This window comes from Barbus barbus (assembly GCF_936440315.1).
Source record: "Barbus barbus genome assembly, chromosome: 13".
Lineage (NCBI taxonomy): Eukaryota > Metazoa > Chordata > Actinopteri > Cypriniformes > Cyprinidae > Barbus > Barbus barbus.
Genome location: NC_136741.1, coordinates 8,887,836 through 8,906,452, shown reverse-complemented (window position 1 = coordinate 8,906,452; position 18,617 = coordinate 8,887,836). Strand labels below are relative to the sequence as shown.

Here is an 18,617-nt window from a genome sequence, read left to right as displayed (position 1 = left end):
ACAACCCTCCCCACTCTCCAAGAACTGTACTTATCCAGAGTGAGCAAAAGGGCTGGTAAAATCACTCTGGACCCCTCACATCCAGCACACAACCTCTTTGAACTGTTACCATCTGGTCGACGCTACAGAGCTCTGAGCACCAGAACGACCAGACACAGGAACAGTTTCTTCCCTCAGTCAATACATCTCATGAACACTCAATAAATAAACGTAGAACACACAACTAATACATTATCCATTCACCACACTCACTTATTTTATTTTCTCATTTCTAATTTGCACATACTTCACCTGTACATACATAGTCGCCTATATTATATATTATATATTGTGTATTTTTTATTTTTTTTGCTGCTTTGTACATTGGTTATTGGCTATTTCCTGTTATTTTGTTTCATTACCTGTGTCCTGTCCTGTTACTGTCTTTCTGTTGCACTGTGGAGCTTCTGTCACTACAACAAATTCCTTGTATGTGTAAACATACTTGGCCAATAAAGCTCATTCTGATTCTGATTCTGATGTCATATCTCAAACTCCTCAATATGCCTGCCCTCTACACAGACAGAAATAATAAAAAGTCCCAGTTCTGTTGGACTATCTGTTGTATAAAACATAATACAATCATTTTAAACTGTTTTTAAGGATTAAATACAAAATAACATGAAACAGCCAAATATTCAATCAGCTGTTTATTTTATAATAAAATAAATCAATAAGAAAAAAATAATCAACACAACAAAGGCCAAAAGAAGAAGAAGAAAGAAATACAACAAGTAATAATATCTTGTTATTATTTGAATGCATTCATTATTCTGTTTATTTCAAGCAAGGAAAGGGTGGAGCTTCTCCTCCACCACATTTCATTTGAAAAACTAGACATGTGATCACGATTGCCATACCTCTGACTATCCTCACATTATCTGCCTCATCCCGAGAGACTTGGCAAGAGCAGCTACTTGTCTGCAAGCAAGGTAAACAAAATCTTCATTATCACTTATGAAGCTATTTCTGTTATGTACAGTCTGCTTTTTAATGTTTCAGTAGGTAAATCATTTTAATGATATTAAATCAATTGTTCTTCCTGCCATTAAAGTTATGAATGTGAAGAGTGCATGTATGCTGTCACTCTGTGATTTTGCATTACTTTCTAATGAATGCAGCAGGTATCTGTCAGACGTGATTCATTTCCTAGGTTCAGTTACTCATAGCACCATGGCTGAAATGATTACATGATCACATCATGAATACTTTATTTATGAGGGGCCACGACAATCAATGCACTATGAATTAGAATGACACTACTACCACATTTACACACAGGAGTGGTGTTGTGCCATCATTGATGTTTAAAGAAAAGTGTTTGTTTATGAAATTGCAGTTGTCGTGTTAGCACTAATTTTCATAATCAGTAGCTAAAGCTTCTTTCAGTATGGAATTCAAAAACTTCATTTGAATTATTAACAAATGTGTTTACTCAATTTATTTGATTATTTATTTTGTAGATGTGTTGTAGTTAACAGTCACACCCAATGAATGTACTTTTGATTATGATTATGACTGCAGTGCTTCATATGATCATGTTGCATGTTCTGCTAGCTCATATTGGAAACCTGTTATCTCTAAGGTAGAGAGATGGAATTATAAGAATCGCATTATCTTTAGACTTCATATATATGTCATGTTTACTGTTAATTTTGTTTAAAAAAAGATCAACTAAGCTCTGAAGATGGACAAGAAGTTGGACCTGTCCAGACTAACAGAAGAGGAGGCCAAACATGTGTGGGAAGTCATTCAGAGAGACTTTGTCCTTAGGAAAAAGGAAGACGAGAGGCTTGGGTAAGGAATTAAATTTACACGATTAAACTTTATATTACCATAGAGACAAATTTGACATAATTTAACATTGGTTAATGGGTAATGTTAGTAATCTGGCAGTGGAGCCAGCCAGTAATGACTCCAAAAGTCATTGGAGGTTTAGTGTACTGTGAGGTCTAGAATTCACAATTGCATAACATCTTTGATATTTGTCTATATGTCATACTCTATCTATAGTAAACTCTAGTGGAACAAGGTTATGAGAAAGGCCACAAAGTGTGAAAGGCTGCTGTTGTAAAGACATCATGATGATCATGGTACAGTCACAAGGCCTGATCACACCATTCCACAGGCTGGAAAAACATGATGCCCCAGAGCTCTATTCTTTTTGTACAAGGAGGTCTCTGTGTGGCTATTGAATTGTTATTTGGAAGATGATTTTCTTTCTGTTTTGTTGGCAAGGACAGTTATATTTGGCTTATATTCAAGTTAATTCTTGATCAGACTGTCTTACAACACCCATTATACACTCACCTAAAGGATTATTAGGAACACCTGTTCAATTTCTCATTAATGCAATTATCTAATCAACCAATCACATGGCAGTTGCTTCAATGCATTAAGGGGTGTGGTCCTGGTCAAGACAATCTCCTGAACTCCAAACTGAATGTCAGAATGGGAAAGAAAGGTGACTTAAGCAATTTTGAGCGTGGCATGGTTGTTGGTGCCAGACGGGCCGGTCTGAGTATTTCACAATCTGCTCAGTTACTGGGATTTTCACGCACAACCATTTCTAGGGTTTACAAAGAATGGTGTGAAAAGGGAAAAACATCCAGTATGCGGCAGTCCTGTGGGTGAAAATGCCTTGTTGATGCTAGAGGTCAGAGGAGAATGGGCCGACTGATTCAAGCTGATAGAAGAGCAACTTTGACTGAAATAACCACTCGTTACAACCGAGGTTTGCAGCAAAGCATTTTTGAAGCCACAACACGCACAACCTTGAGGCGGATGGGCTACAACAGCAGAAGACCCCACCGGGTACCACTTATCTCCACTACAAATAGGAAAAAGAGGCTACAATTTGCACGAGCTCACCAAAATTGGACGGTTGAAGACTGGAAAAATGTTGCCTGGTCTGATGAGTCTCGATTTCTGTTGAGACATTCAGATGGTAGAGTCAGAATTTGGCGTAAACAGAATGAGAACATGGATCCATCATGCCTTGTTACCACTGTGCAGGCTGGTGGTGGTGGTGTAATGGTGTGGGGGATGTTTTCTTGGCACACTTTAGGCCCCTTAGTGCCAATTGGGCATCGTTTAAATGCCACGGCCTACCTGAGCATTGTTTCATTGTTTTTCTTCCCTTTATGACCACCATGTACCAATCCTCTGATGGCTACTTCCAGCAGGATAATGCTGTAATAGTGATAATAATAATGTCACAAAGCTCGAATCATTTCAAATTGGTTTCTTGAATATGACAATGAGTTCACTGTACTAAAATGGCCCCCACAGTCACCAGATCTCAACCCAATAGAGCATCTTTGGGATGTGGTGGAACGGGAGCTTCGTGCCCTGGATGTGCATCCCACAAATCTCCATCAACTGCAAGATGCTATCCTATCAATATGGGCCAACATTTCTAAAGAATGCTTTCAGCACCTTGTTGAATCAATGCCACGTAGAATTAAGGCAGTTCTGAAGGCGAAAGGGGGTCAAACACAGTATTAGTATGGTGTTCCTAATAATCCTTTAGGTGAGTGTATGTTCCAATGCTGATGGTGAATATACTGGAAAATTCAGTGGAACTTGTGTGACTTATTAGGTTTTGAAAGCATTGCATTCACAATGTTCACTGACATTAAAGGACCCTACTATATGAGTCTTGATATAAGAATTAGAGATGTACTTATATTAAAATTCTGGCAGGGTTGCTAATCCTATAAATATTTTCAGTAATTATTTTAATCATAACATTATAAAGTAAAGCATGAACAATTCATAATCACCTTGTTATTTTCAAAAGATTATATTTAACATGGTTTGTAAATTGTTAGTGTTATTAAAGATTGACTTAAGTGAAAACAAATAAAGGAAAATGTAATTATTATTATTACATTTTATTTGACATGGACATTACAATTACATTGGACGAACCATGTGCATTTGCAAGTGTTTTAGCAACACCTGCCCACGGGAGGCTTTAAAACAATTTAATAAAAATAATAATAATAATAACACTACACAAACAAGTAATAATAATAATGCTAACAATAAAAGTAATAATAACAATACTAATAATAAAAGGGAAAAAATTAAATATATCATATCATTTAAATGTTAAAATAGAAGCAATATCCACTGTAAATAATATATTCTACAGATGAATTAAAAAAATCTCTAATATTGGCTTACAAAATGTGATACAGATATATTGTGCATCCTTGACAGAGAATAGGTTCAGCGGCTATGCGGCTTTATTTCAGCTAATGATTAATATTCAATTATATTATAAATTGGTTTTAGTTTAAGGCTAAGACAAACCTGCCTCCAGAAAGCAACCTAATTCTCAAAGCCTATTTCAGTGACAATCATTTATGTAATTTGTTTGGCTGTTTGTTTGTATTACACCACAGGGAGCTTAAATCCAAAATTGAGAAGGAAGAAACAAAGAGGGAACTCCTGGGGTCTCAGTCAAACCTGACTGACTCTCACTGTATCCGCTGCCTGCAGCCCTTTAAGTTCCTGGTGAACAGCAAACGGCAGTGTCTGGACTGTAAACTCTACACCTGCAAGACCTGCAGCCGCTACAACAAAAAGGAGCGTGGGTGGGTATGCGACCCCTGCCGTATGTCCAGGTTAGAAAAAGTTCCAACATCTGATAATATTTAGAAAAAAAGTACAGCTTATATACTTAAATAAACTATAAAGTTAGGTGTATAATGAATAACTAATATGAAATCTTCACATAACACCTATTTGTTTTTGCAGGGTTCTGAAAATTGGAACCTTGGGGTGGTACCATGACAATGTACGCACTCGCTTTAAGCGTTTTGGCAGCGCAAAAGTGATGAGGTCACTGTACAAGAGATTAAATGAAGAGGGTGAGTGCTATTAAAAGCCTCCTGATAACCTTTATTGTGTCCATATAAGCTGTCACATCATCATCCTGTTTCAGTATCACCAGTCATTTTAAGTGGTTATGCAAGCAAGTGAGTGTTAAGAAGAGATAATGTACAGTCATTAGCGTAAAAGAAACCTTGGCATGATGATTAGGAGTCTTATATCACCGTGAAGGAGTTTATTTTGTAATAATGACTGGCTAACTGTACATTATAGTTTAAAAAAAAAACATTATCCCACTTATTAGATAGCTACTCACCATGAAATATTAATTTCAACTGAACTTATTTATTATTTCACCTGTATAGTCGCTTTGGACAAGCAGCTACTAAATGAATGAATGCAAATATTTATTATCTGCAAACTTCTGCTAGTATTAAAAAACTAAGGCAGTAATTTCAGCATAATACTTAAAATATATACAGTGGGGGGAAAAATTATTTGATAACCCTGCTGATTTTGTACGTTTGCTCATTGACAAAGAAATTATCAGTCTATAATTTTAATGGTAGGTTTATTTGAACAGTGAGAGACAGAATAACAAAAAATCCAGAAAAACGCATTTCAAAAAAGTTATAAATTGATTTGCATTTTAATGAGTGAAATAAGTATTTGACCCCTTAACAAAACATGACTTAGTACTTGGTGGCAAAACCCTTGTTGGCAATCACAGAGGTCAGACATTTCTTGTAGTTGGCCACCAGGTTTGCACACATCTCAGGAGGGATTTTGTCCCACTCCTCTTTGCAGATCCTCTCGAAGTCATTAAGGTTTCGAGGCTGACGTTTGGCAACTCGAACCTTCAGCTCCCTCCACAGATTTTCTATGGGATTAAGGTCTGGAGACTGGCTAGGCCACTCCAGGACCTTAATGTGAGCCACTCCTTTGTTGCCTTGGCTGTGTGTTTTGGGTCATTGTCATGCTGAAATACCCATCCACGACCCATTTTACATGCCCCGTCCATCGTTGCTTTGATGTGGTGCAGTTGTCCTGTCCCCTTAACAGAAAAACACCCCCAAAGCATAATGTTTCCAGCTCCATGTTTGACAGTGGGGATGGTGTTCTTGGGGTCATAGGCAGCATTCCTCCTCCTCCAAACACGGCGAGTTGAGTTGATGCCAAAGAGCTGGATTTTGGTCTCATCTGACCACAAAACTTTCACCCAGTTCTCCTCTGAATCATTGGCAAGCTTCAGACGGGCCTGTACATGTGCTTTCTTGAGCAGACGGACCTTGCGGGCGCTGCAGGATTTCAGTCCTTCACGGCGTAGTGTGTTACCAATTGTTTTCTTGGTGACTATGGTCTCAGCTGCCTTGAGATCATTGACAAGATCTTCCCATGAAGTTCTGGGCTGATTCCTCACCGTTCTCATGATCATTGCAACTCCACAAGGTGAGATCTTGCATGGAGCCCCAGTCCGAGGGAGATTGACAATTATTTTGTGTTTCTTCCATTTGCGAATAATCTCACCAACTGATGTCACCTTCGCACAAAGCTGCTTGGCGATGGTCTTGTAGCCCATTCCAGCCTTGTGTAGGTCTACAATCTTGTCCCTGACATCCTTGGACAGCTCTTTGGTCTTGGCCATGGTGGAGAGTTTGGAATCTGAATGATTGATTGCTTCTGTGGACAGGTGTATTTTATACAGGTAACAAACTGAGATTAGGAGCACTCCCTTTAAGAGAGTGCTCCTAATCTCAGCTACTTGTATAAAAGACACCTGGGAGCCAGAAATCTTGCTCATTGATAGGGGATCAAATACTAATTTGACTCATTAAAATACAAATCAATTTATAACTTTTGTAAATTAGTTTTTCTGGATTTTTTTGTTTTGTTGTTGTTATTATGTCTCTCACTGTTCAAATAAGCCTACCATTCAAATTATAGACTGATCATTTCTTTGTCAGTGGGCAAACATAAAAAATCAGCAGGGGATCTGTCATCATCTTAACAAGAATGATCATCAATGATCAGTTCAACATAGTAAAGCCTGTTTATACTGCCTTTCAGATGCAGAACAGCAAGGGACAGCAATGGCTAGATACATGTGTTATCATTAGATGTATGTGTGTATTTAGTTACCAAGATGATTTGTTTATCAGTCAGTTGAATTCAAAGAACTCTGTCTAGAGGCTGTGTCCCAAGTGCTGAGGCCATAACTGGGTCACCTGCTGTGTCTGGGGCACTGCAGAAGTTGCTGATGTTGTTTATGGACTTTCATGACAGGACATGTTAAACAGAAAAATTAGAAACCTTGGCTGAATGCACAAATGGAAGTGTAGATCATTTAGCCCAAGGTTAAAGCTGACTGAAGCGACAATTGCATTTAAATCATGACAACTCTCGGGAAGATTTTAGCATGGTGATGGATATGACAATGTTAATGTATTTGGTCTCGGCGGAATAGATCTGCTACATTGCTGCTGAATTATAGCTGTAGCTGTAGATTATTGCTGCTGCAAGCAAGTACAGGAACTTGCTACTGCCAATGCATATGGCGATATGGTGCCTTGAGTATTTAAGACATACTGCCGCTGCACAAATGGCATATAAAATAACCCGTAGCAGATCTATACAGGTGGAGCTGGGGAAGGTGGAGGGCTTTAGAGGTACTCTGAAAGCGCGCTGCAGGAATCTCAAGTGAATACTACTAGCCAGCCATATAAATGCAAGGCAGTAAGCTCATTGGCTGCATATGCAGCATGAACCAATTAGCTTGTGCCAAGTCATTTAACTCTCTGAATATAATCAGTTACGTTACCAACCCATCAGCCTGCGCCATCTAGAGTTTCATGACTGAACTGTATTATTTGGTTTATAACTGTACAACTGTTAATGCTCTATGTTTACTGTTATATACTGTAGTTTCAGTATATTTTGTTGTGGTATTATTTACAACAACTGTTATCAGAAGTAGTTACTCAAATATTTAATTAGTTAAAAATGCCTGATAAATCAGTTAAATACTCAGGAATGTCTATTTTCCCCCTTGTATTCTCATTTGCAGGAGACCAGCACTCACGTTATTGTCCTTTGTTTCTTTAGGGCACCGTGATGATGACACACAGAGCATGCCTGATGTGCGCAGTGAGTACACAAATACATTCACGGTGTTGCGAAGAAAACTACAGGAAACCAGCTTATGCTCTCACAGAGAAAACTGAGGGCACTTGGCCAAACTTTGTTAACATTTATCAGTACTGAAGCTATCTCTTTTCATAGTGTACCACTGTAATATGTAATATGTTTTATTCTTAGATGGATATAATGGTTATGAAGATGAACATTTGGATGCATCTGAAGCTCAACGTTATAAGCAGGTAGACTAAATATCGTCATGCATTTGAATTTATGTTTCAATATGAATTTCAGGGGCTTTGTTTAAGGCTTTCCCTTTTGCGAATTAATTTAATGGCTCATTATTTTAGAGCAGAGTGTATTAGTGGTGCACTTTTTGTGTAGTGCGTAAGGGGACCAGTACCCTATGAGAGCCGGGGAAAAAAAAGGAAAAAAGTAAGTAAAATATATAACTGATAAATCATAATTATGAGATAAAACATCAAAACTATGAGACATTAAGTCATAATTATAAGATAAAAATGCAAAATTATGACATAAGTATTAATTATGAAATAAATTGATTTTAATAAATAAATTGAGTTTTTTCTTCTCCAAAAATTTGTAGTTTAAAGCAGTTAAATGTATAGCTGATGACTGGTATACATTATATCATAAACCCCAGTCAATATTTTAAAATCATTGTCTAGAAGCAGAGTGAGAACATTTTAAAGTGTGCAATTACGATAACAAAGCTCTCTTAAACCAGTACTTTGAAATCCAGTCTAAAATCATCCTGACTTCTTCTCAGATGCGAAAGACCAAGCGTCTTCTCTCTGTCCACCCCATGGATCTTGACATGGATGACTATAGCACTCACTCTCGCAGACAGTCTGTCCAGGTATTGAGAGAACTCGTATTGTTATAAACATCCACTCTTATGGGTACTCAGGCATTATAGACACTTTTCTCTCTTCTCCAGTACATCCATGAAGACAGAGGTCAGCGGAATGATGTAGAATACAACTCTGACATGTACCATCACCATCATCATCGCATGAACCGCAGAAAAAGTCTCGACAAGTTCTCGCGCCCAGGTCAAGCAAACACATTCTGTTGGTTTTCCATTCTTTCTTTTTTTTCTTCCTCCTCCTTTCACAAATGCACACTTTTACATAATCTTCTGCTGAATAGTGTTAAAAAATATCTGGTATTTTAGATTTCAGTCTAAAAGGATTTGCGTATGCACAAAAATGTTTAGATTACAGAGAAAGACTATTAATGTTGCCTGTGCCTATACAATATTACACCACTAAAATAATTTTTTGTTTTAGTTTTAGAGTGTTTTTTTTTTCAGAGAATGTATAACAAATATTTTAATGTTTTTTATGTATTTTACTTAAACATTATATATTTCAATTACATTTTAAAATGTATTTAACTAAATGAATGCATTTTAAATAAATGAATATTATTCTTACCCCAACATCTATTATTTTTAATTGTTTTAATATAAACATAAATTGTAATTTATGTAATTTTGATAGATGTTTTTATTGTAAAACATACTGAATGAGAAACCAATTTGTGATGACATAACATTTTGAAAATTACTTGCAAAAAATTAATAATGTAGGGTTATAATGCAGGTGATTTGAGTCAAGGTTAAGATCTTAACTACTACAAATCTTATAGTCTTAAAATATTGTATTATAATGCCTATTCAATTAGTATGTTAGTTGTATAGGATAGATGCACTATTCTTGATATTCACCAGGGGACCTCTGATGGATTTTTTGTTTTAAACAGCAATAAACAGATTAATAAATTTGTCTCCTTTATTTTTGTTTTAGATGATGGCACACACTCTGAACACAGAATGGCACGTGCGCGCTCTCTCTCTAAAATCAACTCCTCTGTGGCTCCACGCCAGATCTACCTGGATACTTCAGAGGAGGAGGATATGTTCCGTTACCCCGTCTATCAGCTGCCCCCACGCCGCCGTAGTCGAGCATCATCTCAGGAAAACATTCATCAGAGTGCACCACCGGTATGATCAGAGATTAAGGGGCTTTCTTTGCACTTATAATATAATTATACATCTCAGTGAGGCAAAATGAGCAGTTTTCAGCATGTGATTTCAACAACAAATCCCCTTGACAAATACTGATATGACTTAGCTCTTCACCTTATATGGGTGTAAATGATTTTAAACATTTAAACACTGTCTATGAAAGGTTTGGGGTCAGTAATATTATTATATTTTTTTAAATAATATTTTTATTATATATTTTTATTATTTAAGAACACATTTAATTGATCAAAAATAAGAGTAAAGACTGTTACAAGACTTTCTATTTCAAATAAATGCTGTTTTGTTTGAACGTTCTATTCAATGAAAAATCCTGAAATAAAAATGCATCACAGATTTGACAAAATAATAATCAGTGCAACTGTTTTTAACCTGATGAGATAATAATAAGAAATGTTACTTGCACACCACATCAGCATATTACAATGATTTCTGGAGGATCATGTGACACTGAAGACTGCGTTGCCAGCTTTACCAACATAAATGTCTTTTTATAATATATTAAAAGAGAGAGAGAGAGAGAGAGAGAGAGAGAGAGAGAGAGAGAGAGAAACACTATTTTAAATTGTAATATTCACTATTACTTTTTTGCAATTTTTTTGATCAACTAAATGTGGCCTTGGTGAGTATAAGAATCTTCTTTCAAAATCATACAAAAATCTTAGATATTTACAGAAAAAATATATCTCAATATTTGAACAGTACTGCATCTATTAAAAGTACTGTTTTATTGCAACTTTTAATAAATTATTATAGGTTAGATTAGTTTGAATTACCTTATATTTTGTCTGTTATTGTATTATGATTACGATGAATGATTTACATTCAGATGGCTTCTTTCTAAGTTGACTTGGACAAAAGTCTGACTGCCTTGTGTTCATTTCATCAATCTGCAACTTTGTTTTTTTTTTTCTTTTCTTTTTCTTTTACCTGTTGCTGTGAGTTAGATCAATGAACTGAACAAGAGAATGTCTGCCATTGAGAGTCTCTTAAATAGAATGGAAGAGAAAATGACTTTGCCTCCTGATCAGGTATGATTAAAGTCTCAAACCAGAAACACTTTTATTAGGCTATAGTAGAGCTGCCCTGAATTAAAAAGTTTGGGCTAAAGGTTTCATGTAGGTCATTCTCATTATTTTAATATTAAATACTTATGTTGTATGTCTGTAGCCTGTCCAGCCCACAGCAGGGCAGATGGAGGAGGAGAAGCTGAGGAGAAAACTAGATGAGCTGATGAGTGACAAAGCGCTTTCCTCTGACGAGGACGAGCCGAAGAGGCCTCCTCAGTCCAAAGGGTTCACTGTGAGGGGGGACCAGGCACCCCTGAGCTCATCCAGTGATGAAATGCCCACTGAAGCACAAAAGGTGAGGACTCAGACAACACACATCCATAAAGGCCAAAAAATGCAGTCTTTGTGCAAGGTAAGGTTTTCTTGATGAAATGTATTTTAATGTTTTATCAGTAGAACAATTAATGCAGATTCAGGTTTCTCATTATCAGAGTACTAGTGGAATACAAGTGGGTTTTGAAAGTCAGGAAACTTACCACAAGCTTCCCGTAAAATATTTTATAGAATGCCAGAGCACAAATGCTTTATTAATAATCTTAAAAAGCTGAGTTTTATCACATCTTTATTAGCATAACCAAGTAAACAACTGAAAGAAGTTCATAGCACCCCTGAGTTATTTTCATAGCTACACTTACGCCTCATTTAGCTACAACCTTAGCCATGTTACAGTCATTTTTAGGGTTTTAATGCTGATTAGGCTTCTCTCGGTTAATTACTTTCAGAGATCCACCGCAGCGGCCCTATGCGACATCACAACTGAGATTCTAAGAACAATTAATGCTACAGAAAGTGCTATGAACGAGTTGGCCCCCTCAAATCCTAATGACAGACTTCAGTTAGCGGGCACAGATCTTAAGCAGGCTGATGATGCATACAGGGAACTTGAGGAAAATGTAAGCTTGTCCCTCTAATAGATATTGTTATGTTTGTGTGGAGGAGAGAGATTAGACACTTGGAATATCAATGACATATACAATCTTTTATCACTTAAGTGTACACTGTAAAAAAAAAAAGAAAAGTTGAGCAAACTTAAAATTTGAAAGCAGCCAGCTTCAGCAGATTTTTGTATAAGATATTTGTTCAGAACTCTATTTTCTTTCTTTTCTTTTCACTGCAGGTGTACATGACCGCAGGGAAGTCCTTCGATATGGTGAAAAAGTTGCATATGATTGAGCAGAATACCAAGAATCACTACGGCGGCCCATTAACTGATTCAGATCTCTCTGAACTGGAGGACCAGGTTGCTTTGGCAGCTGCCAAAGTTCAGAGCACAGAGAGTGAGGTGAACTACTATCTATCTATCTATCTATCTATCTATCTATCTATCTATCTATCTATCTATCTATCTATCTATCTATCTATCTATCTGTCTATCTGTCTGTCTGTCTGTCTGTTTGTCTGTTTATCTATCTATCTATCTATCTATCTATCTATCTATCTATCTATCTATCTATCTATCTATCTATCTATCTATCTATCTATCTATCTATCTATCTATCTATCTGTTTGTCTATCTATCTGTATTTATATATTTATTTATCTTATCAGGTATCAGACATTGAGAGCAAGATAGCTGCTCTAAGTGCTAAAGGATTATCATTTGATAAAGCCAAGAAAAAGGTGATCTGATCTGAACAAATAATCTTAGTAAAATTAAATTTATTTTCCCAGTTTTCTTGCAGATTTGAACTAATTGTATGTTTTTGTTAATATTTTCTTTCAGGCACTGAGTATACAACAAAAAACGAAGTTTTCCCAAGACAGAGTACACTTTTAAGTGTAAATGTTAATTTCTTTAACATTTTACATATTCCCTATGTCATGATATCTGTGCCTATATTACTTGACACTTTACTTGATATCTTTGCTTATATTACTATTATATTACTACTTCATCATATGTTCATGATTTTTGACACTGATCTTGACTTAATACTAGCAAGCCCTTTGTCTTGTGTAAATTGTATTAGGCAACTTAATCAAATCCCAATCTAGCTAAAATAAACATTAGTCAAAATAATGAAAAAGTTTACAGAAAACAGGTGTCAAACAAGTATTCATGCCAAGAAAAAATCCTTTCTGTTAATGTCTTACTTTTCATTGCCTGTTTTGTTCTTCAAATTGCTTGTCCAAAGATTTTAATAATAAAGTTGGCATGGCCAATATTTTTTTCTTTAGTGCATTGAGATATATATATATATATATATATATTGGAGGTACACTAAAGATGTCATTTTATCAAGCTAAATGTTGAATTATTACTGTAAACATCTAACACCCAATTGTACCCTTAGAAAATGCATTGTAAAACAGCTTGTATGTAATGCTTTTCCTACTTGAAGGAAGAAAAAAGGGAAAAGAAAGAAAGAAAGAAAGAAAGAAAGAAAGAAAGAAAGAAAGAAAGAAAGAAAGAAAGAAAGAAAGAAGATATTAAACTACTCCAAACTGGTTTTGTTGGTCACCCAGTCTGTTGGCTAGTTTTAAACAACAGCTTGGTGAGCCTGGGAGACCATCTTTGTTCAGAAGGGTTTTAGTCTTCTAGTGAACATTAGCAGACGCTTTATTATAGATAATGCAATCCAAGGACGTCTATTGTGCACGAAGAAAGCGACCATTAGCATATTCATAGAATTTCTCATTCAAAGCAGTGAAGTGATGTAGTGAAAGGCAGCAGACAAGGACATTTTAATTTTAGACACCATTACATGAAGGGGATAATTGTTGGATGCTAACGAGCCAAAACGTATCCCCCCCCTTGCTGCATTCACTTTCCCCTTGGGGTCGATTGTCTAGGAGTGTGCTGCCCTCTAGAGGACATATAAAGAAGACTAACGCCTGCACAGAATGAACCTTGTAGTTGGGAATATTCTATTCTTCCTGTAATTAAATAGACAAGAATTAAAATGATTATATTATAGTTAGAATTATGAGATTACATTATTAGACTGAATAAAGTTTTTAAAACACTGCAAATGACACAATCAAATTATATTTTTGAGGTTCAAAAATATATCACAACGGTATATACAACGTTTACCACCATAGGGGGCTCTTTTTACAACGACCATGAAAATTATGGGATGAAACGATGCACCAGTAGCAACATAAACTGTAGATGTCTAATAAAGCCTCTTGATGGAGCTAATGCACCAACCCAGACAACAGTGTGGTACTCGTTCCATCTAATCAAAGGTGCAGTAGTTAGACAGACAGACAGACAGACAGACAGACAGACAGACAGACAGACAGACAGACAGACAGATAGATAGATAGATAGATAGATAGATAGATAGATAGATAGATAGATAGATAGATAGATAGATAGATAGATAGATGACATGAATCCTATTCACAGTAATATTCTGGAAAAAAATATATATATAATAAAATAAAATGCGAACTTGCCCTAAAACGAAACAAGACGGAAATAATTAAAATGCAAAGGTCAGGTCCCGCCCACATGTCCCGCCCACTTTTCGCGTAGCGTCCAGCTCAGACTGAAATTAGACCGTGTGGCATTGGGCTGCTGTGTATTCTCATCCTAGGGCAGCTCATCATCCGGGTTCGATTTGCCCTAGAAACAAATGCAGCTCTGGACAGATGACTTTATTCTTCATTCGTTTGCTTTGATGTACCGAACTAACGTAGGAAGGAATATTAAGGGATGACCGGTTATATTCTCAGGAGTGCCTACGGTCTATCGTGCTCATGGCGAATCAGCAAACTGTCATCTTCCATCCTATCCGTGATGTTTTGATATATCGATGTGTCGTTTGAATGTGCAACAGGCTCCCGCCTTATATTCGTGCGGTTTGTGGAGACGATGGGGCATCAAAGGGAGGATGTGTCCTAGTACGCTACATATTTTTGCTTGTGGTTACAATATAACCATTTATTAATGTTGTTCACTTACGACCATGCCACTTTGAATGGTGCTCTTTGACATATACACAACTGGACAGCACTTCAGTTTGGCGAGGTCATTTTTTGTGTCAGAGTATAAGGGAATTTAAAATGGCAATGCAAGTAACGGGGAGGAAAAGAATTCCCAACCGGGAGAAACTATCGGCGGAGGATGATGCTCTCAGTCAAATAGCTCGCGAGGTAAGATTTCACGTGCTCCTATAGACGTAGCCCATCATGCTGCGTAAAATGTCGTCTTTTTACTCCAACTAACTTACTGGAGTTTTTCAAATGTAAGTCTTAATGGGAATCCCCAATGACCTCGCTGAATAATGAAAGGGGTTTTGTCAGTTGTGCTGTCCACCCGTTTCCCGCATGCAGAAAAATGAACACGGATATGATGACGCACGTGTCCTTTATTAATGTGAATGGGAAACATTGTGCCCCTTGCCCTCTCAGTTATTAAGCGCTTGTGAATTACAAAAACACATTATTTGTCTCAGTCTGAATCAGTGCTTTGTTGCTAGCTGACCTACATGATTGAAAGACTTCAGTTCTAGGTTAATTATAGTGGTAAACAATCGCGTCGAGCGTTAGAGCAGCTGAGCGACAGCATCTTCGCGTTTGGATACCTGCACAGCGGCGTGACGTCACGAAGCAAAGACCAAACGAAAAAGCCGAGAGAAGGTCCCAGACTGCTGACGTCAGAAGCTGCTCTGATGCGGCACGTCACACCCAGTAAATGGCCCGAATAGCCTCACCTCAAGGATGTATTTTAAAACACACAGAGCTCAAATTGTGCTGATCACTTAAATACTCTGCCTTATGCGATCCAGCATCGTCCTGAAATCGTTCGGTTTTCAGTTCTTAATGAAAAGCAGACACAGAAGGCTTGGAGAGTGCGTGTCATAAATGCAGAAGATAAATAGTGCAGTGGGTTTATTTGCACTCATCTATTGTTTTATTGTTAATTAAAGTCATCCTATTCTTTATGTTTCAAAAGGTTTGTGTTTAGTGCCACTAGTCTTTACAAAAATATTCAGGTTGTTTGGTTCACTTAAATACCTCTGTGACCTTTTGGATCAACTGACCACATCTGGAAAGCATTTCCTCACTGAAGAATCCACAGTTTTTACTAATACGCTTCTTTCTTTTATTTGACCTTGACATTATCTTGATGCTTAGCTGGTGCCCTTAATAGGCAAATTCTCTGGGTGTGGTATGGAAATGCATCATGGGCATTTAGTCTCCAGCTCCAGCAAAGGGATGGAAAAAGTAATGATGCTTTGCATCATTTGCCCTCTGGTCCTTGTGTTCTTGTAAAATTCTGTACCCACCCACTATTAAACTCACCACCCCTCTTACAGGATGAATCAGTCCCTAAAGAGTAGAATAAACTCTACATCCTCAAATGTTTTTCCTTTCTTTTTGTTCTACTTTCTCACGGAAACTGCACATCAGCCATAATGCCAAAGGGAGAAATGAGTCAAAGTTAAAGGAATAGTTCAACCAAAAATTAAGATTTTAACTTTATTACATTATTTTAAATCGTGCCATTCCAAACTCATACAACTTTTATTCTTATGTTTAACACCAGAAGTGAGTTTTTGAAATACGTACAGGGAACTAATTTCAATATAATGAAAGCTCAATAGACTCCACATAATTACCATAAAAGTATGGTAATGTTGTCCATGTTGATTTGTGCACTATTTTCTAATTACAGACAGAAATTTAAGTTTTCCTTTGCTGAAAACCATCACATCCACCCTGCTCAATTCATAAACAACTCAATCGATTAAGCACTTTAGTTCAAGCTGCTTTCTGGCTCTAAAATGATTTAAGAATGCACTTAAGTCTGATCTTTTCAGTTATTCACTTGATCCAATTCACAAAACCTGAACAATTTGTTCACTTGACTGATGTGCTCCATTTCCCCCCAAAATTGTAAGCCTAAGTAGATCATAGAAATCACTGGTGTACAATGGTTTATACAATCTGCTTAGACTTACAATGATTTTGAAACATGCAGACTCAATGATCCAATTGCAACAGCACACTTGAGACTATCAGTGATTCGCATTTGAAGCTACCTGTCCACAGTCATTATAACTGATGAAAAAAGTAGATAGACAAAATAAAATTCTACAGGTTTAGAAATAATTTTTGGGTGGACTAATCTTTTAAACATATACCTAAACTTAGTGTTTGACAGGAAAGGCACAGTCACAAAGCAGCCTATTAGATTGCTCTGTTAAGGCATGAAGTAGGTGTGTGGTGTCATATGGGGTCATTAAGATGCTGGGCCAGTCAGACAGCTATGTAGCACTTACAAGGTTCATCTTTAATGAGTATAATCAACATCTCTGCCAGCTGAGCTGTTTTTATACACCACGCAGGGAACAGCGATGCCAAGGAAATGCATTACAGAACAGCCAATCTCTGTAGAAACTTGACCACCTTTCTTTCCTCTGTTTGTTTGCAGCAGCAGCAGCGGGTTTGGGGTGTAGGCTTTATTTTAATGTGATCATAATAGAGCTTTAGTTTTTGCCATGGCAATCATGTGAAAGTCTTTCCATAGTCTTTCCCACGCATTTTATAGTTAATTCAATGTTTTTATTTAGCTTAAGCACTGTGTTAATAGACTTTTTGGCTTCTTTGCAGCATGTGTCTCAGCTGCTCACTCTCTGTTTAAATGTACAGTGATGTTTGGTCTGTTCAACACATTACAGTCTGTAAAATGGTACAAATTAGCATGGGGAGGACGTTTGACTCAAAGGTCCTTTATTGGGCCCTGGGGAGAGGGGTCCACCAATAAAAATTGAGCTCTGTGACTTGTAGAAACAACTGTAGCTATAGCTAATGCCTAATTGAACAAATAAGCCAGTACAGAAACAAAATGTTTGTTTTTTTCCTAGAAAATTGCTCTACAATTGCTGAATGTCAATAAAGATTTTGTTTAAATTTTAAAATTTTAAAGTTTACATTTCTTTAAATATGGATTTTATTCTTACACAAATGCATCGATTCACTTCAGAAGGCCTTTATTAACCCCCTTTATTAAGCACTATTCACAGCCATTATAAAGCTTGAACTATCCCTTTAAGAACAATGTGCATGTACTTTTAAATTGTAAAATAACTGAATGATTTCACTCAATTAACCCTAACTTTAAATGAATGGTTAAGAAGTTAAGAAAACTAATTAATGGGATTATTAAATGATAACCTCATAAATTACAATAAGTGTTAAAAAAAAATAGTAACACATGCCACTTGGGACCTTCTTTATCAATTATGGGGGCCCATCTTACACCAAAGGTCTAATTTTGTCCAAGGTGGCTACATAACGTGTCCTACACTACTCTTATTATATTTACAGAAGAATGGAGCAAAATGCATAATCAAGTGGATGTTATTCAAACTCAGTGACCGACCTCTTTCCAAGTGGAATGTCTTTACCATGTCTTAGATGCACAGAAGCAGAAATCACATCTCTTGATCCAAATTTAACATCTACCTCAGTCACAGCATGTGGAGTGCATTGGAACTTTGGAC

General features: G+C 36.7%; 2 protein-coding genes across 11 annotated transcripts in view; both read left to right on the top strand.

Moving 5' to 3' along the window:
- Positions 1–922: 922 nt before the first annotated feature.
- Positions 923–13,318, top strand: LOC306878876 (melanophilin-like). Its single transcript, XM_079431455.1, has 14 exons — positions 923–971; positions 1,709–1,836; positions 4,452–4,673; positions 4,807–4,919; positions 7,984–8,025; positions 8,197–8,258; positions 8,807–8,896; positions 8,978–9,092; positions 9,849–10,045; positions 11,035–11,118; positions 11,258–11,452; positions 12,275–12,439; positions 12,706–12,777; positions 12,881–13,318. The coding sequence occupies exons 2-14, from the start codon at positions 1,727–1,729 to the stop codon at positions 12,932–12,934; spliced, it is 1,521 nt and encodes a 506-aa protein (XP_079287581.1). The 5' UTR covers positions 923–971; positions 1,709–1,726; the 3' UTR covers positions 12,935–13,318.
- A 1,306-nt stretch (positions 13,319–14,624) lies between these two features.
- Positions 14,625–18,617, top strand: part of LOC306879071 (leucine-rich repeat flightless-interacting protein 2-like) — a 43,634-nt gene continuing 39,641 nt past the window's right edge. For 7 of the 10 annotated variants that reach the window (XM_079431771.1, XM_079431767.1, XM_079431765.1 and 4 more), the window contains exon 1: positions 14,653–15,261. In XM_079431771.1, the coding sequence (XP_079287897.1) occupies positions 15,172–15,261 (90 nt within the window). In that variant the 5' untranslated portion in view covers positions 14,653–15,171. Of the gene's footprint in view, positions 15,262–18,617 lie in introns of all 10 variants that reach the window. The other 3 variants (XM_079431772.1, XM_079431768.1, XM_079431764.1) reach the window with 3 other exon arrangements.